Source organism: Pseudophryne corroboree (genome assembly GCF_028390025.1).
Source record: "Pseudophryne corroboree isolate aPseCor3 chromosome 3 unlocalized genomic scaffold, aPseCor3.hap2 SUPER_3_unloc_85, whole genome shotgun sequence".
In the NCBI taxonomy this organism is placed as follows: domain Eukaryota; kingdom Metazoa; phylum Chordata; class Amphibia; order Anura; family Myobatrachidae; genus Pseudophryne; species Pseudophryne corroboree.
Window position 1 is genome coordinate 217,800 of NW_026967580.1, and position 23,425 is coordinate 241,224.

General features: G+C 46.1%; 1 protein-coding gene and 1 pseudogene across 1 annotated transcript in view; one reads left to right on the forward strand and one right to left on the reverse strand.

Moving 5' to 3' along the window:
* The first annotated feature begins 2,514 nt into the window (after window positions 1-2,514).
* Window positions 2,515-2,632, forward strand: LOC134984836 (5S ribosomal RNA; annotated as a pseudogene).
* A 6,589-nt stretch (window positions 2,633-9,221) lies between these two features.
* LOC134984833 (zinc finger protein 850-like) overlaps window positions 9,222-23,425 on the reverse strand; it is a gene marked incomplete at its 5' end in the record, with an annotated part of 204,041 nt that continues 189,837 nt past the window's right edge. The window contains one exon of the mRNA XM_063950308.1: window positions 9,222-11,095. Coding sequence (XP_063806378.1) covers window positions 9,720-11,095 — 1,376 coding nt within the window. The remainder of the gene's footprint in view (window positions 11,096-23,425) is intronic.

Consider the following 23,425-nt stretch of genomic DNA (forward strand, 5'->3'; position numbering starts at 1 on the left):
TACCTGTAGTACTACTGGAAAAAAAAACCCAAATAAAAACAGGACACACACCGTGACAAGTACAACACACACATACTTACCTATGTTGACACGCCGACTGCCACAGTCTCCGACGATCCGAGGGTACCTGTGAAAAAATTATACTCACCTGATTCAGTGTCCAGAGATAAATCCACGTCCAGAGTATAATCCACGTACTTGGCAAAATAAAAAAACACAAAATCCCGACCAACGGACTGAAAGGGGTCCCATGTTGACACATGAGACCCCTTTCCCCGAATGTGCTGGGACCCCACGTGACTCCTGTCACTGAGGTCCCTTCAGCCAATCAGGAAGCGCTACTACGTGGCACTCACCTGATTGGCTGTGCGCTGTCTGTGCTGTGACAGCGCATCACACAGCTCTCTCCATTATATTCAATGGTGGGAACTTTGCCATCAGCGGGGGGTTACCCGCGGTCAGCGGCTGACCGCGGGTGACCTCACCGCTAGCCGCAAAGTTCCCACCATTGAATATAATGGAGGGAGCTGTGCGATGCGCTGTCTGCTCAGACGTGCAAAGTGCCAATCAGCAGAGTGCAAGGACGTTGCACTCGCTGATTGGCTGAAGAGACCTTTCAGTGACAGCTGTCATGGAGAGGTCTCTGCATTCGGGGAAAGGGGTCTCATGTGTCAACATGGGACCCCTTTCAGTCCGTTGGTCGGGTTTTTGCGGGGGTTTTTTTTTGCCAAGTACCTGGATTATACTCTGGACGTGGATTTATCTCTGGACGCTGGCAGGTGAGTATAATTTTTTCAAATGAATCGGAAAAATTGATGAAACGGAAGAAAAGGGTAAAATGCAATTTGTCTAAAAAGGAATACGAGGCAGTAAGATCACTAAAGGATGATAAGGAGGTTGTTACTAAGCCAGCTGATATGGGTGGAGGGGTTGTCCTTATGGACAAATCAGATTATATAGAGGAAATCATGAAACAACTAAATAAAGGCAATACATATAAGAAATTAAGATTTGATCCAATCCAGAGGATCAGTGAGGCATTATTAACATTAACATCTAATGCATTAAAAGATGGAGTAATTAATGAGAAAGAACATGATTTCCTTAATATAAAAGAACCTTCTATACCAACAATTTATGTTCTACCGAAAATCCATAAGGACCCCCTCCACCCACTTGGTCTCCCAATAATATCAGGGACCAATAGTCTAACATCAAATTTGTCAGCACTAATTGACTTTTATTGCAGCCTATCGTCACAAAAACAAAGGTGTTTCTGAAAGACATGGGCGATGTATTGAGAGAACTTACCAACTTGCAATACACTAGCTCCACCATTTTATGCAGTGCAGATGTATGCACCCTGTATACTGTTATTAAGACTACAGTTGAAAAGGAGAGACAAGACAAAAAACCCTTGTTTGGGAGCACTCTTTTGTATTAAATTAAATAATGTAGGTAAAGTAAATGATAAATGAGATAAAACTTAACCTTTAATTGTTTCTCAAATAAAAGGAAGAAAAAAGGGGGAATAATAAGACAATTAAAGGACTCGTGTCTGGTGTTTCAGCAAAAAGAAACTTGTTTGACCTTTTTAGCAAATGAGGTACAAGTTGCTAGGAGAAGGTGAAGATATTAGAAGTAATAAATTGGATGGATGTAAGTGTGTTCTAATAGGATGAATGTATCCAGGACAGTCACTATGCATGCCTCAAAACAAAGGTATCCAAATGGAGAGTTATATGGTAGCAAGGTTGAGTGAGTGAAACACATGCATGTTGGAATCACATAAATTCACTTGTGTGTTTATTTCACAGTTAGGTATCTGTATATAATAATAGAACCTTGGAGGCATGGGCGGGTGTGAGGACTGAGTACTACAGATTATCACTGAAATTAGAAAACTGTTGTGAAACAGAAGATATAGTGATTTGTTTACATTGCGATATCTGTGACAGAGGTAAATGTGGTGGTATATAGTGGTCTGATGACCGTTACCACTATCTTAGGGTAGACTGACACCTCTTTACAGACTAGTGGTAAATATAGACATAATTATAGACCCTGATGGTCTAGTGAAATTACCTAGTATAAGTCGTTTGCAAGAAGGGAACACACGGTAAGCGCTAGAGACAATGCACTGTATGATCAGTGTTGAGCAGGGGAAAGATTCCCTGGTGGTCTAGTGTTGATTACCCTGGCCGCACGATCTGCGGCTGATGTTTGCTGTAGAACTTACCTGTTCAAAGTCCTGCTGGTCCCGCTGTTAGTGACGAGCGCGGCCGCCCGCTTCCGGGTTGGGCGTCGCCACGATGACGTCACTGTTGACGATTCTCTCGACGTACGTTTCACCTTTTGGCTTGGTCACGAGAGCCCCATTTTAATTCTCCAAAACTGACTATACCTCTATGTCTGTTTCTGGAAAAACACTCCCGGACCACCTATGGTTGATTTGTACTCAGTACGGACAATAGAATCATCTTCCTATCTTCTTTCATTTCTTTCTTACCTCAGGCCCACGGCCATACTACCCTGAATGCGCCCGATCCTGTCCGATCTCGGAAGCTAAGCAGGTATGGCCTGGTCAGTATCAGGATGGGAAACCCCCTGAGAATACCAGGTGCAGTGGGCCCCCTTTTCTCTCTATCTCTCATACAAGATCAAATTCAGCTCACTCAACCTTGCTACCATATAACTCTCCATTTGGATACCTTTGTTTTGAGGCATGCATAGTGACTGTCCTGGATACAGTCATCCTATTAGAACACACTTACATCCATCCAATTTATTACTTCTAATATCTTCACCTTCTCCTAGCAACTTGTACCTCATTTGCTAAAAAGGTCAAACAAGTTTCTTTTTGCTGAAACACCAGACACGAGTCCTTTAATTGTCTTATTATTCCCCCTTTTTTCTTCCTTTTATTTGAGAAACAATTAAAGGTTAAGTTTTATCTCATTTATCATTTACTTTACCTACATTATTTAATTTAATACAAAAGAGTGCTCCCAAACAAGGTTTTTTTGTCTTGTCTCTCCTTTTCAACTGTAGTCTAATCTACAAAATTCCTGGGAGCACCGCCAATCATTAGCAGTTCATAATCACATTTTTTCTAACTGCATTTATATTGGTTTTCCTATACTATTCATACATCTTGCTTAGATCATTAACACTAGTGCGGTTCCAAATTCAACTTTGTATACTGTTATTAAGAAACAGAAGGGTCTGGAAGCAATTTCCTATTTTTTAGACAAAAGTGATTATGATAATTTAACAAAAAAATCATCCTGGATGGTATAGGTTTAATTTTAGATAACAATTATTTCTATTTTGATGGCACTTATTATATCCAACAAGTGGGGACAGCCATGGGTACCAGATTTGCTCCCAGTTATGCCAATTTATACATGTCATATTGTGAAGATCATAACATCTTTAAGGTGGATGGATTGGGGGCAGATCTGGTATCCTGGCATCGATATATCGATGATGTCCTATTCCTTTGGAATGGACAGGAAGTGGACCTCCTAGCCTTCATGGATAGATTGAATCAGAATGATTTTAATCTTAAATTTGTAACAACTAGCAGTACAAAATTTTTTTCCTTTTTGGACTTATGTATATATGAAGAAGACACCCTTAAAACCAAAACCTTTAGGAAGGCAACAGATTCTAATGGATATATAGAAATGGGTAGTTTACATCACCCGAATTGGCTAGACGGTATTCCGTTTAGCCAATTTACACATATTAAGCGGAACTGTAGTGACCAAACTATCTGTAATGAACAAATAATAGAAACCACCAACAGATTTATCAATAAAGGTTATCCAGTAGATCTCTTAAATAAAGCACAAACTAAAGTAGAAAACATCAATAGGGATAACCTTTTAAAAGAAAAAGAGAAGAAATCTAAAGATGAGAGGAATAAGTGGTCTTTTATCAGCCAGTATAATCCTCTGCACAAAGATATTGAAAGAATTTTTAGAAAGAATTGGTATTTATTACAGAAAGATCCAGTTATAGAAAAAGAGATACCTGATAGACCTACTTTCATGTATAGGAAAGCGCCATCATTGAAGGATAAACTAGTAAGGAGTGTGATAGATGACAATACGAGAGCCAGCATCAGAACGAAGGGGTTCCATAGATGTGGCCAGTGTCTGATGTGTAGGACGGTTAAGAGTAAGTCCAGTAAAATCACTGAATTCACGGTTAATAATGACACGTACAGAATTAATGATTTTATTACGTGTTGTTATGCACACCAGTGCCTGCAGGAATGTACTGGTGTTTGAACTGTTATGCACACCAGTGCTTGCAGGAATGTACTGGTGCCTGAACAGAGAGGGATGCAAAACAAATGAACTCACAGACAGACTGGGAAATATGACATAACGTACACAGAAGGTGATAGGGTAACAAAACCAACACAGAGTGAACAGAGAAGCCCAGAGGCTAAGAAACTGGGTGTCTCTCTAGTATTAGAAATGCTCAGATGAAAAAAGCAAGATGTTGTGTTTTAATACGTAGAGAACCCAAAATGCTGTTGCTAAGGGCAACAGCAAAACCCTAAAGGGTTACCAACGGGTGTGGCAGTATACTCCTTGGTCAGAGATGGAATAATAGACACAAGGAGAGTCTCCACAATCCTAATTCTCACTTGCAGGGCCCAGGTTCAGCTTACTGCCACTAAACTGACACATGGACGCCCTGCACAGTGAGAGAGGATTATGCAGGCAGGTCTGAAAGTACAGCCACAAACCTGCTGGGTTCACAGAATAGCAAAAGAACCCCAGCAAGTTAAACGACTGACTCCAGTCTTACTGCTAGGTCTGGATTGGCAGAGTGTAGTACCAAATCCCCAGGCCTATTTGCAGTAAGCAACAACAAATACAAAGCTACACAGTACTGGCTAACTTTCATGAACTGACTAACCAACAAAGATTCAGCAGCATCTGCTTAACCTGAGAAGAGGCCTTATATAGCAGGTGCTGTCCACGCCCCACTCAGACCTCACAGACTGTGAGCACAAAAACCAGCACCGGATCCCCTGCCTGTAACCACTGCACAGCAAAAGACCCGAACCGGAGTATCAGCTGCGCTCAGGTTACTCCGCTAGCACTTGTCTCCCGGTTGCCATGACGACGTGGCAGCACAGGGCAGGAGACTCTAACATGTGTCAATCAAAAAATGTAATCTACGGCATAGAATGTGCATGTGGGTTGAGCTATGTAGGCAGGACAAGCATAAATCTAAAGACCCGTCTCGCAGAACATGTGTATAACATTCGGAAAGGGCTGGAAACACTTTCTCTTTCAGCCCATTTTAAAACTCAACATGATAAGAAATAATATTTTGTAAAAAGGTTCTGGGGAATAGAACAGATTAAATCCACATGGCGGTCTAAAGATATAGAAAGTAGATTAGCGAAAAATGAGACGAAATGTATTATTAAATTAAGTACTCTGCAACATAAAGGATTAAATACCGATTTTGAGATGAAGTGGTTTTTAAAGTGATTTTTAAAGTGTTTTTGATATATTGATATTTATATTCATTCCTATGCCCTCATCCGTGTATATGTATTCAGAATTTTATTTATTTATTTATATTTTTGTATCATGTATAAAATTAATCATCTATGTATTTTAATATCATAGTACTAACATTATTTATATCTTTCCTTTGGTTTTGCATATCTATGGGACTAATAATGGAAAACTATCAATGGCCGATTGCATAAAAGAACTTTTCTTTTTGAATGGGAACGGACTTATTTAATAAACATGGTGCCGATTTGGACCGCATGTGTAGACATGGAACGCATACTTCCGTATAAGAATGACGCCGGGGGACCTTGAAAGATGTTCGCCACGTCATATCCCGTACATTTCCATTGACGACGGGAACAGGAAGTACTTGTTCAGTGGAAACCTCGGCACATGGAACGCATTAGACCAGATGGCACGCATGATGTCACTTCCTGTCCGCCGTCAGCTGCGGTGGGAGTGAGAAAGATATGCTCCTATTGGAGGATGGTTATGTCACCACCTCTCCCCGCGAGTTTTGAAAGCGGAAACGGGAGGTGTACTATTGGACACAGCTGACGGATATTATGGGGGTTAATTGGATGGGTATAAATGTAACATTCTGTTGTTTAGCCACAAACGCTTCTGAGGAAGAACCCAGCAGGGTTGTAAATGCATTAAGCGGTGTGGCTATTTCTAACCTGGTGAATAGAGGCATAGGACTGATCCTGGAAATAATCCTAGGAGTATCCGGAACTCTGTGGGCCTTTTGGATTGATGAGTACACAGTCATCTCTAACATCAGTGATATTACATGCTTTTAAAACTTGTTTGTGAGTGCATTTTTATTAAACTTCTTTCCTTTAAGTGGGAGTCTGCACTATTGCTTTATTTGTTTCAGCAAAGCACAGGAGGATATTAAAAGAATCCAGCAGGAACATCTACCTCCCTTCAATGCAGAGATTATTATACGCTTTCATCCCTTTGATATATTGTGAGTGTGGCGTGTAAATAAAATTATTGTTTTTGAATTGGATGTCTACACTATTGTGTGTATTATCTTTTTCAGTCTAAATATTTCAATATGTGGTGATACCTTAGAAGTTATTGCTCTCCCCACAAAGAAAGAGAAGGGAAGTAATGTTAATTTATTATATGTAACCATACAAACAGAATTTGCGCAATTAGTACACTTAATTTCTTGTAGTATTTGGTGTATGGAAAATTAGTGGATTTTTCTGAAGTGTATATGCTGCATTTTTTAACTGTTTATCTAGCGCAAAAAACACAATAATTTTTATCTAAATCAATTGCCTTATGTTATGCCTATTGAAAAATCTATCTTAAATAAAAATAATAAAAGTTATGTTTTAATTTATTCATGAAACATAAAGGGGAAAAAAGAGTGCGCCACACATTAAGGCTTCTTTAGATATAAGCCCACTAGCGTTTTTTTCTAAACCCCTTAACCAGTCATTGCAATTTGCTTAATGGCGCACCTCCAACCAGATTAGCTAATCTTTGGTATTAACACTTTCGGATTATTCCCTCTATCGCTTGGTTTATACATAGAAGGATCATAAAACAATTATCACTTGGGCCTGTGCATAGTCTCTCAGACTTAACGTCTTCCCTGGAAATACTTGTGGATGGAGCCCTTCATTCGCTTTGCCAGGATTCAAGGGTGTTCAATCTGTTTAAATCAGAGCACTACATTTTGGCCACCATGCTCGATTCTAGGTTTAAAGCCTAGGTTGTATCTATGGACACAAGTCTGCAGAGGTGGAAACACCTGCTGGTGAGAAAATTGTCAACTCAAGCAGGACGTGACCTGTCAACAGCTCCTCCTTCATTTTCTTCAGCAACTGGGGCTGCGAGGAAAAGGATAACATTTCCGAGTCCACTCGCTGGACAGAAAATATAATAATACAAGTGACACATTAACAGGAAATTGTTTCTGTCACCATAGCGACAATTATCTGGAAATAAGATAATACACACTTAAAAAGACTCAACGGAAATCTTTTGTTTTTAAACAACTTTATTTCATATCTTTAATACACAGATTTCTCCATATTTTAAATGTAAAAAATACTTTACTCTGCACATGGATAAAATGTCCTATAAAGCACATAAACAATTCAAGTTACATTATAGTATTGCAGGTAAGTAAAACAGATACATATTAGGAGCCAAAAGCCTATGGGGGTCATTCAGACCCAGCCGCAATAGCGGCCAGCAGCAATTTTCTGTTAGTGACAAAATGCACATGCGCAGCGACCGCGCAGACACACATTGCGGTTGCATTCCTGAGGGGTGAACGCGTGCGGGCCGATGCCATTTTCCTGGGGCTGCGTGATGTCACATCTGCGATCATCTCTGAGTAACCCCCTATAAGCTTCCAGAGTGCACCTCATATCTCATCTTTTCCAAGTTACTACAAATGATATGAGATCGGTAGCAGCACTACTTTCAGGATTATTACACAGAACACACATAAAGGCTAACACAGCAAATAACAGTAACACATACAAGGGATTAATTAGAAATAAGGAAGCATAATCATCATTAAGTCTGATTATCAACTGATTCTGTGCGGAACCCATACACCTCTTTACTGCCTCCAGCATCCCCCGGTACTGCACTGTGACCATCCGCCCTGTCTCCCCCCTCTACCGCCACCACCGTCTCCCTCCACTACTGCCATCCGCCCTGTCTCCCCCACCCCTACTGCCACCCGCCCTGTATTCCCCACTGCTGCCACCTGCCCCCCACTATTGCCACCCACCCTGTCTTCCCCCACTACTGCCACCCGCCCCATCTCCTTCCACTACTGTCACCCGCCCTGTCTCTTCCTCACTGCAACCTGCCCCATCTCCCCCACTACTGCCACCTGCCCCATCTCCCCCCACTACTGCCACCATGTCTCCTTCCACTACTGCCACCGCCGTCTCCTCCAACTACTGCCACCGCCCTGTCTACACCAACTGCCACCCACCCTGTCTCCCCTCACTACTGCTACCCGCCCTGTCTCCCCCATTACTGCCACTGCCCTGTCTTTCCCCCACAACTACATCCGCTCTGTCTCCCCGACTACTGCCACCCACTCTGTCTCCCCCACTACTGTCATCACCATCTCCCCCACTATTGCCACTGCCCCATCTCTCCCAACTGCCACCCGCCCCGCCCCCCCCACTACTGCCACCACTGTCTCCCCTCTGACACCTTAGCGCTGCTTGAGAACAAGATTCTCACAGACACTGCTTCCGGCAGCCCCTGCTACAGCACTAGTGCTACAACCCTGTCTCACCCCTGACATCTCAGAACTTCTTGGGGATTCTTGGTACTGCTGGTAACAGTCCTTCATCTGCAGATGGAAGCAAGCAGGGCAGTAAGGAGGCAGAAGCTGCTTCTGGTACCATGGACCCTGGTCATGTCGGGCTGAGAGAGTCAGTAAGATTATGTAATAGAGACACCATCTTACATGCAGCCAGTGGAGGGAGCAGAGAATGGGTGTTATGTGGCAGGAACGGGCTGGTTAGGTAACAGCCTGGCTGCTGCATTCTGTACAAGCTACAACTGGTGCAATTCTTTTGCTGGGAGACCCAGATAGAGGACATTGCAGTAGTCTATGCGTGATGATACAAGTAAATATATGACTGTAGGTAGATCTTCTGAGGGAAATAAGTGCTGGAGTCTGGCTATGTTCCTCAGATGAGGATCTGATTGTGGCAGATACCTGATGTCTAAGTGTCACTCCACCATCCAGGACACCAAGATTCCGCACATGATCAGCATTTTGTAACTCTGAACCCCCAAGCGTAAGTCTGGTTGGTTTGCAAAGCTGAACTGTAGCCCTGCCCTTTGGTGGTGAGCTTAAAGACATGTTTCACCAGGACTGAATCACAACCAACTGGCATCAGCCACACCTGGAGCTCAGCTAGACAACCATTTAGGATTGGTACTGGGTTCTCAGTACCTAGAGCAAAGACAGGTCATTTGTATAGCAGTGGCAGATGAGGGCATGACATCTGATTATTTCACCCAGTGGTAACATGCATATTGCAAAAAGCATAGGAGATAGGATAAGAACCTTGAAGAACAATGCATGGCAATGATAAGTATACTCCAGAAGATTAAAATGGTTCCTCACCTGAGTGATGTCTATTGTGTGCAACAAGAGATGATTTATTTCTCAGAGTATAGAAATGGCTTCTCACCTGTGTGACTTCTGTGATGTATAACAAGAACTGATTTCTGTGAAAAACATTTCCCGCACTCAGAGCAAGAAAATGGCTTCTCACCTGTGTGAGTTCTCTGATGTATAACAAGATGTGATTTGTGTGCAAAACCTTTCCAACACTCAGAACATGGAAATGCCTTCTCACCTGTGTGACTTTGCTGATGGGTAACGAGTCGTGATTTGTGTGTAAAACATTTCCCGCACTCAGAGCAAGAAAATGGCTTCTCACCTGTGTGACTTCTGTGATGTATAACAAGATCTGATTTACATGCAAAACATTTCCCACACTCAGAACATGGAAAAGGTTTCTCACCTGTGTGACTGCGCAGATGTGTAACAAGTTGTGATTTACTTACACAACATTTCCCACACTCAGAACATGGAAATGGCTTCTCACCTGTGTGCTCTCTCTGATGTCTAACAAGATTGGATTTCCAGGTAAAACTTTTCGTGCACTCAGAGCAAGAAAATGGCTTCTCACCTATGTGACTTCTGTGATGTATAACAAGATCTGATTTACATGCAAAACATTTCCCACACTCAGAACATGGAAAAGGTTTCTCACCTGTGTGACTGCGCAGATGTGTAACAAGTTGTGATTTACTTACACAACATTTCCCACACTCGGAACATGGAAATGGCTTCTCACCTGTGTGACTTCTGTGATGTATAACAAGATGTGATTTACATGCAAAACATTTCCCACACTCAGAACATGGAAAAGGTTTCTCACCTGTGTGACTGCGCAGATGTGTAACAAGTTGTGATTTACTTACACAACATTTCCCACACTCAGAACATGGAAATGGCTTCTCACCTGTGTGCTCTCTCTGATGTCTAACAAGATTGGATTTCCAGGTAAAACTTTTCCCGCACTCAGAGCAAGAAAATGGCTTCTCACCTATGTGACTTCTGTGATGTATAACAAGATCTGATTTACATGCAAAACATTTCCCACACTCAGAACATGGAAAAGGTTTCTCACCTGTGTGACTGCGCAGATGTGTAACAAGTTGTGATTTACTTACACAACATTTCCCACACTCAGAACATGGAAATGGCTTCTCACCTGTGTGCTCTCTCTCATGTCTAACAAGAGCTGATTTCTGTGCAAAACATTTCCCACACTCGGAACAGAAAAATGGCTTCTCACCTGTGTGTCTTCTCTCATGTCTAACAAGATGTGATTTCTGTGTAAAACATTTCCCACACTCAGAACATGGAAATGGCTTCTCACCTGTGTGAATTCTGTGATGTATAACAAGATATGATTTCTTTGTAAAACATTTTCCACACTCTGAACATATCAGTGGCCTTTCACCTACCTTACCTGTGTGTGGTTTAATAGGCTTTGTGTTCTGTGTAAAACATTTGGCATCTATAGAACAGGGAAACACTGTATCTACTGTCAGAGCTGTAACAGATACACCAATATCAGAGTGATCAGGAGAACATTTCCCAGGATCAGAGGGATCAGCTGATAGAGCTGTCTGTATAATTGTGGTAATGGGGTTATCTCCTGGAGAATCCTGTCTACTGTCATTATCTTTTATGTCACAATCCGGGGATAACATTAGATGTCCTTCTGAGATATTCCTGCTTGTGTGTCCACCTGCTGGAAATAAAATACATTATGGAAATACAAAAATGAGAACACACAATAACAAATGTAATATTATAATAAGACTTAGATATCTCTCTTGTACTGGTAACTAACCATGAAGTATAAATGGAGATGTAGTCACTCGCCAAGTCCTATGTCAGCACCAATGTAAAACAATGGATGGGGAACATATCGTATGAATTGGAGATTCTAGATGAACAATAACATCAGACGTATGAGCTGATGGATCAGAGAAATGTCTACTAACGTTACTCCTGGAAGCATTGGTAAGGTAGCATTCCTTTATGTGTGTGCTCATACGCTGGTAAGCCTGTACATGTGTTACTCACCCTTATATAAGGTATATTGCTACAGCAGAGTAGGTGTGTGGAACAAGGTATTTTACATGCAATACACCATATAATACACTGTAATCATCATCATCTGCTAGGTTATAATCCACTCTTACACCCCCATCATCAGTGTCTTATCTCTATTCTCTCAATAGTAATAAGGATGATGTGTGTACAGTAAGTATGATACAGAGAATTACATATCAGGATCTATACAGCTGCCACCATACTTCTGCTTCTCATACGTGTGCTACTGGCAGCAGTGAACATCTGAGTGAGAGTGCAGGGAAGACAGAGTCTGATGAGAAAGAGATTGGATCTGCCTTTGCAGGGCTGTACCACACCTGTCACCCCTGTTAGTATATAAAATAATAAATAAGAGGGGCCTGAGTCCATCCAGACGTGCTTTCTGGAGCTTTCATTACTACGTGGCTTCTTATCTATTCTACCTGATAGCTGTCAGCCACCACTGGAACCAAGACCCAATCTATTAAGTCCCCCACTCCTACTGCCCTAAAGCCGCTCACTCCGCTCAGTCCGGGCACCGTTCACTGCTGCAGCCTAGTGACGCAGCTGAAGCCACAGGCTGTATTCTGGAGCTAAGTGTGCCCAGTCTTTCCTGCACACTCCGAATACCTGACTTGGAGGCACTTTTGCCTCAGGTGGGAGCACTGGATCTTCCGCTACTGCTGGGGGCAGAACGGGCTGCGCACAGTCACCGGAGCCCGGCAGTGATATTGGAAAGTGAGGTGATGATCAAGCACTCTTGCTCCGTTGCCCTTTCTCCGAATTCCACTAGCCGATCTGCTAAGATATCCGTGTCGCCCCACCTGGGACGTTGGACCTCCGGCCCTGCTAGGTATGAAACATGGCTGCTGCTAATAGAGAGGGTGGGGCTTGTGGGTCTCACCGGTTCTGTACAAAGGTCCACTGGTAGGCCGCCCTCTTCAATGCCAACACCCTTAGCACTCTACCTCCGCCCAGCAGGACTCCTCCAAGCTCACGAGTGCCGCCCTCATGACGCTTCTGGACGCACTGAAAGGGATATCCACACCCTTCTCCTGATGCACAATCTCCAAATTGTCCTTTGACATTCCACTGAAGACCGCCATCTTGTGCGTTCACCTGCGCTGCAGTTACTCCTCTCCTAACTCGGCTTCTCCAATCAGGTGACCGAAAAGCCACCTAGGATTATCCCACCGCTATGCCAGCAATTTCTGTGACTGGATGGTTCTGTACGAAAGCCCTCACCCTCCCTTGCGTCCCGCTCCAGTCACAGAATGGATGTTTAGGTCACATGGGATCTGGCCAATTAGGGGATTCACAATTACCATCAGTAACCGCCTATTACTGACTCCACCCACTGCGTAATGGGCGGGTACTACACTGCCACCACTAGACTCCTTGTCGCTATGGAGTCTGTAACCATGGTACTGCTCTGTATGTGTCTACACGCTATCTTACCACACCTGTGTGGTGTCGACGAATCACCACTAGTCGCTGGACTAGGCCTCTGCACAGTAGCTGGTGGGAGGCGAAGCTTGCAGACGCTGAGTGCACCCTGGACAGCCGGAAAATGGAACTAATAGCACTGCAGGTCACAAGATGAAGCGGCCATCTTGAGGCAGATGTTTATTCACCCAGTCTTAAAAAAAGACTGTTCCCTATTGCTAGTGGCAACAGCAATACAGCAAGATGTTTACAGCAGAGTGAAAATAAGAATTTACTTACCGATAATTCTATTTCTCGTAGTCCGTAGTGGATGCTGGGAACTCCGTAAGGACCATGGGGAATAGCGGCTCCGCAGGAGACTGGGCACAAATAGAAAGCTTTAGGACTACCTGGTGTGCACTGGCTCCTCCCCCTATGACCCTCCTCCAAGCCTCAGTTAGGATACTGTGCCCGGAAGAGCGTACACAATAAGGAAGGATTTTGAATCCCGGGTAAGACTCATACCAGCCACACCAATCACACTGTACAACTCGTGATACTATACCCAGTTAACAGCATGATAACAGAGGAGCCTCTGAATAGATGGCTCACAACAAGAACCCAATTAGTTAACAAGAACTATGTACAAGTATTGCAGACAATCCGCACTTGGGATGGGCGCCCAGCATCCACTACGGACTACGAGAAATAGAATTATCGTTAAGTAAATTCTTATTTTCTCTGACGTCCTAGTGGATGCTGGGAACTCCGTAAGGACCATGGGGATTATACCAAAGCTCCCAAACGGGCGGGAGAGTGCGGATGACTCTGCAGCACCGAATGAGTAAAACTCAAGGTCCTCCTCAGCCAGAATGTCAAATTTGTAAAATTTTACAAAGGTATTTGACCCTGACCAAGTAGCAGCTCAGCAAAGTTGTAAAGCCGAGACCCCTCGGGCAGCCGCCCAGGCCTGCCACAGAATGCGCAAGCTGAATTGTACTACAAATCCAGCGAGCAATAGTCTGCTTAGAAGCAGGAGCACCCAGCTTGTTGGGTGCGTACAGGATAAACAGCGAGTCAGATTTTGTGACTCCAGCCATCCTGGAAATATATATTTTTAGGGCCCTGACAACGTCTAGCAACTTGAAGTCCTCCAAGTCCCTAGTAGCCGCAGGCACCACAATAGGCTGGTTCAGGTGAAATGCTGAAACCACCTTAGGGAGAAACTGAGGACGAGTCCTCAATTCCGCCCTGTCCGAATGGAAAATCAGATAAGGGCTTTTACAGGATAAAGCCGCCAATTCCGACACGCGCCTGGCCGAAGCCAGGGCCAACAGCATGACCACTTTCCACGTGAGATATTTTAAATCCACAGATTTAAGTGGTTCAAACCAATGTGATTTTAGGAACCCCAAAACTACATTGAGATCCCAAGGTGCCACTGGAGGCACAAAAGGAGGCTGTATATGCAGCACCCCCTTGACAAACGTCTGAACTTCAGGAACTGAAGACAGTTATTTCTGGAAGAAAATCGACAGGGCTGAAATCTGAACCTTAATGGATCCCAATTTTAGGCCAATAGACACCCCTGTTTGCAGGAAATGCAGGAATCGACCCAGTTGAAATTCCTCCATCGGGGCCTTCCTGGCCTCGCACCACGCAACATATTTTCGCCAAATGCAGTGATAATGCTTTGCGGTTACATCCATTCTGGCTTTTATCAAAGTAGGGATGACTTCTTCTGGAATGCCTTTTTCATTCAATATCCAGCGTTCAACCGCCATGCCGTCAAACGCAGCCGCGGTATGTCTTGGAACAGACAGGGTCCCTGCTGGAGCAGGTCCCTTCTTAGAGGTAGAGGCCACGGGTCCTCTGTGAGCATCTCTTGAAGTTCCGGGTACCAAGTCCTTCTTGGCCAATCCGGAGCCACGAGTATAGTTCTTACTCCTCTCCGTCTTATAGTTCTCAGTACCTTGGGCATGAGCGGCAGAGGAGGGAACACATAAACCGACTGGTACACCCACGGCGTTACCAGGGCGTCCACAGCTATCGCCTGAGGGTCCCTTGACCTGGCGCAATAACTTTTTAGTTTTTTGTTGAGGCGGGACGCCATCATGTCCACCTTTGGTTTTTCCCAACGGCTTACAATCATGTGGAAGACCTCCGGGTGAAGTCCCCACTCTCCCGGGTGGAGGTCGTGTCTGCTGAGGAAGTCTGCTTCCCAGTTGTCCACTCCCGGAATAAACACTGCTGACAGTGCTATCACATGATTTTCCGCCCATCGGAGAATCCTTGCAGCTTCTGCCATTGCCCTCCTGCTTCTTGTGACGCCCTGTCTGTTTACGTGGGCGACCGCCGTGATGTTGTCCGACTGGATCAACACCGGCTGGTCCTGAAGCAGAGGTCTCGCTTGGCTTAGGGCATTGCAAATGGCCCTTAGCTCCAGGAGATTTATGTGAAGTGAGGTCTCCAGGTTTGACCACACTTCCTGGAAATTTCTTCCCTGTGTGACTGCTCCCAAGCCTCGAAGGCTGGCATCCGTGGTCCCAAGGACCCAGTCCAGAATGCCGAATCTGTGGCCCTCTAAAAGATGAGCACTCTATAACCACCACAGGAGAGACACCCTTGTCCTTGGTGACAGGGTTATCCTCTGATGCATCTGAAGATGCGATCCGGACTATTTGTCCAGCAGGTCCCACTGGAAAGTTCTTGCGTGGAATCTGCCGAATGGAATTGCTTCGTAAGAAGCCACCATTTTTCCCAGGACCCTTGTGCATTGATGCACCGATACTTGACCTGGTTTTAGGAGGTTTCTGACTAGATTGGATAACTCCCTGGCTTTCTCCTCCGGGAGAAATACCTTTTTCTGGACTGTGTCCAGAATCATCCCTAGGAACAGAAGACGTGTCGTCGGGATCAGCTGCGAATTTGGAATATTGAGAATCCAACCGTGCTGTCGTAACACTTCTTGATATAGTGCTAACCCGACTACCAACTGTTCCCTGGATCTCGCCCTTATCAGGAGATCGTCCAAGTACGGGATAATTAAAACTCCCTTCCTTCGAAGGAGTATCATCATTTCGGCCATTACTTTGGTAAAGACCCGCGGTGCCGTGGACAATCCAAACGGCAGCGTTTGGAACTGATAGTGGCAGTTCTGTACCACAAAACCTGAGGTACCCTTGGTGAGAAGGGTAAATTGGAACATGCAGGTAAGCATCCTTGATGTCCAGTGACACCATATAATCCCCTTCCTCCAGGCCCGAGATAACCGCTCTGAGTGACTCCATCTTGAATTTGAACTTCTTTATGTAAGTGTTCAATGACTTTAGATTTAAAATGGGTCTCACCGAGCCGTCTGGCTTCGGTACCACAAACATTGTGGAATAATACCCCTTTCCTTGTTGCAGGAGGGGTACCTTGATTATCACCTGCTGGGAATACAGCTTGTGAATAGCTTCTAATACCGCCTCCCTGTCGGAAGAAGACGTCGGTAAGGCAGACTTTAGGAAACGGCGAGGGGGAGACGTCTCGAACTCCAATTTGTACCCCTGAGATACTACCTGAAGGATCCAGGGATCTACTTGTGAGCGAGCCCACTGTGCGCTGAAATTCTTGAGACGGGCCCCCACCGTACCTGAGTCCGCCTGTAGAGCCCCAGCGTCATGCTGAGGACTTGGCGGAAGCGGGGGAGGACTTCTGTTCCTGGAAACTGGCTGTTTGCTGCAGCCTTTTTCCTCTCCCTCTGCCACGGGGCAGAAAGGAGGAGCCTTTTGCCCGCTTGCCCTTATGGGGCCGAAAGGACTGCGTATGATAATACGTTGTCTTCTTTTGCTGAGAGGCGACCTGGGGTAAAAACGTGGATTTCTCAGCAGTTGCCGTGAAAACCAGGTCCGACAGACCTACCCCAAATAACTCCTCCCCTTTATAAGGCAATACTTCCATATGACTTTTAGAATCGGCATCACCTGACCACTGCCGAGTCCATAACCCTCTCCTGGCGGAAATGGACATAGCACTTACTCTTGATGCCAGCCGGCAAATATCCCTCTGTGCAGCACGCATGTATAAAAATGCATCTTTTAAATGCTCTACAGTCAGTAATATACTGTCCCTATCCAGGGTAGGGAGTCTGACCAAGCCACCCCAGCACTGCACATCCAGGCTGATGGCGATCGCTGGTCACAGTATAACTCCCGTGTGAGTGTATATACACTTTAGGATAGTCTCCTGCTTTCTATCAGCAGGTTCCTTAAGGGTGGCCGTATCCGGAGACGGAAGTGCCACCTGTTTGGACAAGCGTGTGAGCGCCTTATCCACCCTAGGGGGTGTTTCCCAATGTGCCCTATCCTCTGGCGGGAAGGGGTATGATGCCAATAACTTCTTAGGAATTATCAGTTTTTTATCGGGAGAAGTCCACGCTTCATCACACACCTCATTTAATTCCTCAGATGCAGGAAAAACTACAGGTAGTTATTTCTCACCAACATAATACCCTTTTTAGTGGTACCTGTGGTATTATCAGAAATGTGTAAAACATTTTTCATTGCCTCAATCATGTAACATGTGGCCCTACTGGAAGTTACATTTGTCTCCTCGTCGTCGACACTGGAGTCAGTGTCCGTGTCGACGTCTGTATCTGCCATCTGAGGTAGCGGCCGTTTTAGAGCCCCTGATGGCCTTTGAGACGCCTGGACAGGCACAAGCTGAGAAGCCGGCTGTCCCATGTCATCAAACTTCTTATGTAAAGAGCTGACACTTTCACGTAATTCCTTCCATAAACCCATCCACTCAGGTGTCGACCCCCTAGGGGGTGACATCTCCACTACAGGCAATTGCTCAGCCTCCACCTCATTTTCCTCTTCATACATGTCGACACAGCCGTACCGACACACAGCACACACACCGGGAATGCTCTGAAAGAGGACAGGACCCCACTAGCCCTTTGGGGAGACAGAGGGAGAGTATGCCAGCACACACCAGAGCGCTATATATATACAGGGATATCACTATATAGAGTGTTTTCCCTTATAGCTGCTGTTATATGTAATACTGCGCCTAAATAGTGTCCCCCCCTCTCTTTTTTACCCTTTTCTGTAGTGCAGGACTGCAGGGGAGAGTCAGGGAGACGTCCTTCCAGCAGAGCTGTGAGGGAAAATGGCGCCAGTGTGCTGCAGGAGATAGCTCCGCCCCCTTTTCGGCAGACTTTTCTCCCGCTTTTTTGTAGAATCTGGCAGGGGTTAATGTACATCCATATAGCCCTGGGGGTTATATGTGATGTATTTTCGCCAGCCAAGGTGTTAATATTGCTGCTCAGGGCGCCAGCAGAGCTGTGAGGGAAAATGGCGCCAGTGTGCTGCAGGAGATAGCTCCGCCCCCTTTTCGGCAGACTTTTCTCCCGCTTTTTTGTAGAATCTGGCAGGGGTTAATGTACATCCATATAGCCCTGGGGGTTATATGTGATGTATTTTCGCCAGCCAAGGTGTTAATATTGCTGCTCAGGGCGGCGCCCCCCCCCCAGCGCCCTGCACCCATCAGTGACCACAGTGTGAGGTGTGCATGAGGAGCAATGGCGCACAGCTGTAGTGCTGTGCGGTACCTTGATGAAGACTGATGTCTTCTGCCGCCGATTTTCCGGACCTCTTCTTGCTTCTGGCTCTGTAAGGGGGCCGGCGGCACGGCTCTGGGACCGGACTCCGAGGCTGGGCCTGTGTTCGATCCCTCTGGAGCTAATGGTGTCCAGCAGCCTAAGAAGCCCAAGCAGGCAGGTTCGCTTCTTCTCCCCTTAGTCCCTCGATGCAGTGAGCCTGTTGCCAGCAGGTCTCACTGAAAATAAAAAACCTAAAACTAACTTTTTTCTAAGAAGCTCAGGAGAGCCCCCTAGATTGCACCCAGCTCGGCCAGGCACAAAAATCTAACTGAGGCTTGGAGGAGGGTCATAGGGGGAGGAGCCAGTGCACACCAGGTAGTCCTAAAGCTTTCTATTTGTGCCCAGTCTCCCGCGGAGCCGCTATTCCCCATGGTCCTTACGGAGTTCCCAGCATCCACTAGGACGTCAGAGAAAATGGTATAATACCTCAGGAGGCTAACAGCCCTCCTCTTTTTATCTTACGCCAATACACATACCACAGGGGGTAAGTCCACCGTGCTGTTCTCAACCAATCATTGTTTACCCATGTGATGTGCATGCCTTGGCCACATGCACAGCTACCATTGTCCTCTATGGACGGTGGGGAGTAGTCACTCTCCTTTGACCATCCCATCCTGGAGGGTTGGTATCCACCCTGGTGACGCTAAGTCTAGGCTGGGGGAAGTTTTCCCATCTAAACTACTTTCAGGAATCTGCCCAGGTACCTAGCTCACCATCTCCAGTCTAAAATTGGGCTCCAGAGATGGGCAGCCTAGATCCCATGTCAGGCTTTCCTGCCCACCAAAGGTGATCCCTAAGGAGCTCCAGAAAACCACTCAGCTTGTTTTAAAGCTGAGCTGCTCCGCTCTCTCCTCATGATACTTCCATGTGGGAGGCTAGAGAGGAAGGCATTCCATTTTGGGGGGAAAGTACTGGGGGAATCCACCAGCCTACACCAGGCATGTCCAAATTGCGGCCCTCCAGCTGTTGTGAAACTACATATCCCAGCAAGCCCTGACAGTTTTGCTGTCATAGAATGCTAAAGCTGTGTCAGGGCATGCTGGGATGTTTAGTTTCTCAACAGCTGGAGGGCAGCAGTTTGGACATGCCTGGCCTACACAGTAATGGATTCCCCCCTCCTGGGACACAACCAAGTGCATTCCACCTTAAATACAATTCAAATACACTATACACAATGGCCCTCATTCCGAGTTGTTAATTCGCTAGCTGTTTTTAGCAGCCGTGCAAACGCTAAGCCGCCACTCTCTGGGAGTTTATGTTAGCTAAGCAGAAGTGCGTTCGAAAGGATCGCAGCGCGGCTACAATATTTTTTTGTGCAGCTTCAGACACTACTCCTAGCTTGCGATCACTTCAGACTGTTCAGTTCCTGTTTTGATGTCACAAACACGCCCTGCGTTCGGCCAGCTACACCTGCATTTTTCCTGGCACGCCTGCGTTTTTTTGAACACTCCCTGAAAACGGTCAGTTGACACCCAGTAATGCCCTCTTCCTGTCAATCACTCTGTGGCCAGCAGTGCGACTGAAAAGTGTCGCTATACCTTGTGTGAAACTACATCAATCGTTGTAAAAGAACGCTGTGCGTGCGCATTGCACCGCATACGCATGCGCAGAAGTGCCGATTTTTTTGCCTGATCGCTGTGCAGCTAACGAAAGCTGCTTGCAAACAACTCGGAATGACCCACATTGTTGCTTAATATATATATATATATATATATATATATACACACATACACAGTGTACGCAAATACGCGCTATAGCGCGTATTTTACCCAGATCAGAGGACGGGGACTCACTTTTCAAAAACGTGTGGGTTTCCGAGGACGCGCTCCGCTGCAGCCAATTCCTGGCTCTCAATTGACTGCACTTCCTGCCTGTAACAGAGGAGGTGGAGCCTTACCACTACCAGTCCTCTGGCGGTGTCTCCCCCTCCTGGTCACATGCAGCCGCGGATTCACACAGGGGCCGGGCAGAAAGTGAAGACGGCTCTACGGCTGCTCTACGCTGTGCTGTGGGCGGTAGGTGAGCGCCGGAGACAGCGTAAGTGCTGTGGGGTAGGGTAAGTAGCCTAGGAGCGGGTGGCTGAACTTGGGTGGTGGCTTTCCCTGCATGCCTTGTGTGTCTTCTGGGAGTGTCATGGGCTTGTAGCCCGACCTCAGTGGTTGTTTCAGGCATCCACTACAGTAAGTTTCCCTGATATTCCCAGCGCCATTCACAACTAGACCAAGCTAAGGATCTATGAGAATATAACATGAATCTAATGTGCAGGCACTGCTGCTACCTGTGGTGCACCCGCTACTTCTGGGATCATCCTGTCAAGCTGCCTAAAACGTCTGCTTCCGTCAAAAGTATTTATACAAGTGATCTGAGCCAGGGCTACATCATATAAGGCTAGAAATTAGAAACCACACCGGCATCCCAATCGCAGCACTGCCGACACCTAACCCTCCCACTCACAGCCTAACCCTAACCTCCCCCAGCAGTGCCAAAACCTAACCCCCCTTACCCACAGCCTAACCCTAACCTCCCCCCAGCAGTGCCTAAACCTAACCCCCCTTACCCACAGCCTAAACCTAACCTCCCCCCAGCAGTGCCTAAACCTAACCCCCTTACCCACAGCCTAACCCTAACCTCCCCCCAGCAGTGCCTAAACCTAACCCCCTTACCCACAGCCTAAACCTAACCTCCCCCCCAGCAGTGCATAAACATAACCCTCCTTACCCACAGCCTAAACCTAACCTACCCCAGCAGTGCCTAAACCTAACCCCCCTTACCCACAGCCTAAACCTAACCCCCCCTTACTCACAGCCTAAACCTAACCTCCCCCCGGCAGTGCCTAAACCTAACCCCCCTTATCCACAGCCTAAACCTAACCTCCCCCCAGCAGTGCCTAAACCTAACCCCTTACCCACACCTAACCTCCCCCCGGTAGTGCCTAAACCTAACCCCCCCTTACCCACAGCCTAACCCTAACCTCCCCCCAGCAGTGCCTAAACCTATCCCCCCTTACCCACAGCCTAAATCTAACCTCCCCCCAGCAGTGCCTAAACCTAACCCCTTACCCACAGCCTAAACCTAACCTCCCCCAGCAGTGCCTAAACCTAAGCCCCCCTTACCCACAGCCTAACCCTAACCTCCACCCAACAGTGCCTAAACCTAACCACCATTACCCACAGCCTAACCCTAACCTCCATTAGAACACTAAAGTGATGGTTGCTGGAAATGGGCCTCTATACAACTCTGTAGATATTCCATTAAAAACCAGACGTTTGCAGTTAGTACAGTCATTTACCACATCAACAATGTATAGAGTATTTCTGATTCATTTAATGTTATCTTCATTGAAAAAAAAAAAAGTGCTTTTCCTTAAAAAAAAAGGACATTTCTAAGTGACCCCAAACTTTTGAACGGTAGTGTATGATCCGGGGTATATGAAGATGTGAACCGGACCATTAGCTCAGGAGATCCAATTGAAATATTCTGGCATGGGACCTTCCATACTGGATAGGCTTGTATGCGGCTAACATCTTTCCCAACAATCTTATACAAAGGTGGATGGAGATCCGATTCGGTCGTAGAACCGCTCGGACCACATCCTGGAGCGTCCTTGCCTTGACCTCTAGGAGGAATACTTTCTGAGCCACTGCATTGAGAAACATTCCCAGTAATAGGAGCCGCTGAGTAGGCTCCAGGTAGGATCCACCCATGTTGTGACAGAAGCTGAATAGTGTGGCCTACATTGCGCAACAGAAGCTCCCTGTATCTCACTTTTATCAAGAGATCGTCTAGGTAAGGGACAATACTGATCCTCTAGACTCGGAGCTGGAACATCATCTCCGCCATCACCTTCGTGAAGACCCTCAGAGCTGTGGCCAGGCCGAAGGGTAGCGCCTGGAACTGGTAGTGATCGTTCAGCAGGGAAAACCGTAGGTAAGCCTGGTGAGGCGGCCAAATCGGGATATAGAGATAAGCGTCCTCTATATCCATGAACTCCTGTTCTTCCAGATCTGCAATCACTGCTCACAAGGATTCCATCTTGAACTTGAAAACCTTTAGGTAAGGGTTCAAGGATTTTAGATTCAAAATGGGCTTTACCGAACCATCCGGTTTTGGTACCACAAACAGGTTGGAGAAGTAACCCTTTCCCTGTTGTAGTGGCACTGGAACAATGACTTGGGACTGGGCCTACTTTAGTATGGCCTGTTGCAGCGTAACTCATGTATCCTCCTAAACTGGTAAGCTTGATTTGAAAAATCGTTGTGGAGGAGAACTGTTTAACTCCAGCTTGTAGTCCTGAGAAATGAGATCCTTTACCTAGGCATCCTGGCAGGAGCTTTCACAGATGCGGTTGAAGTAATGCATTCGAACTCCCACCTCCAGATCCCATCAGGATGGGGGGTCACCATCATGCTGAGGCCCTAGTGGAAACTGAACTGGTGCTTTGTTCCCAAGAACCTGCGGAAGCTGTTTTTTTTTTTTGTCTTGCCTCTAGTGCCTCTCGCCGCGTTTCAGGTGCATCTGGCTCTTGATCTGAACCTGGCAGTCCGAAAGGACTGGGTAGACAGCCCTGGGTAGAAACGCTTAGCCGGCAGAGCCCCAGAGGGGAGAAACGTGGAT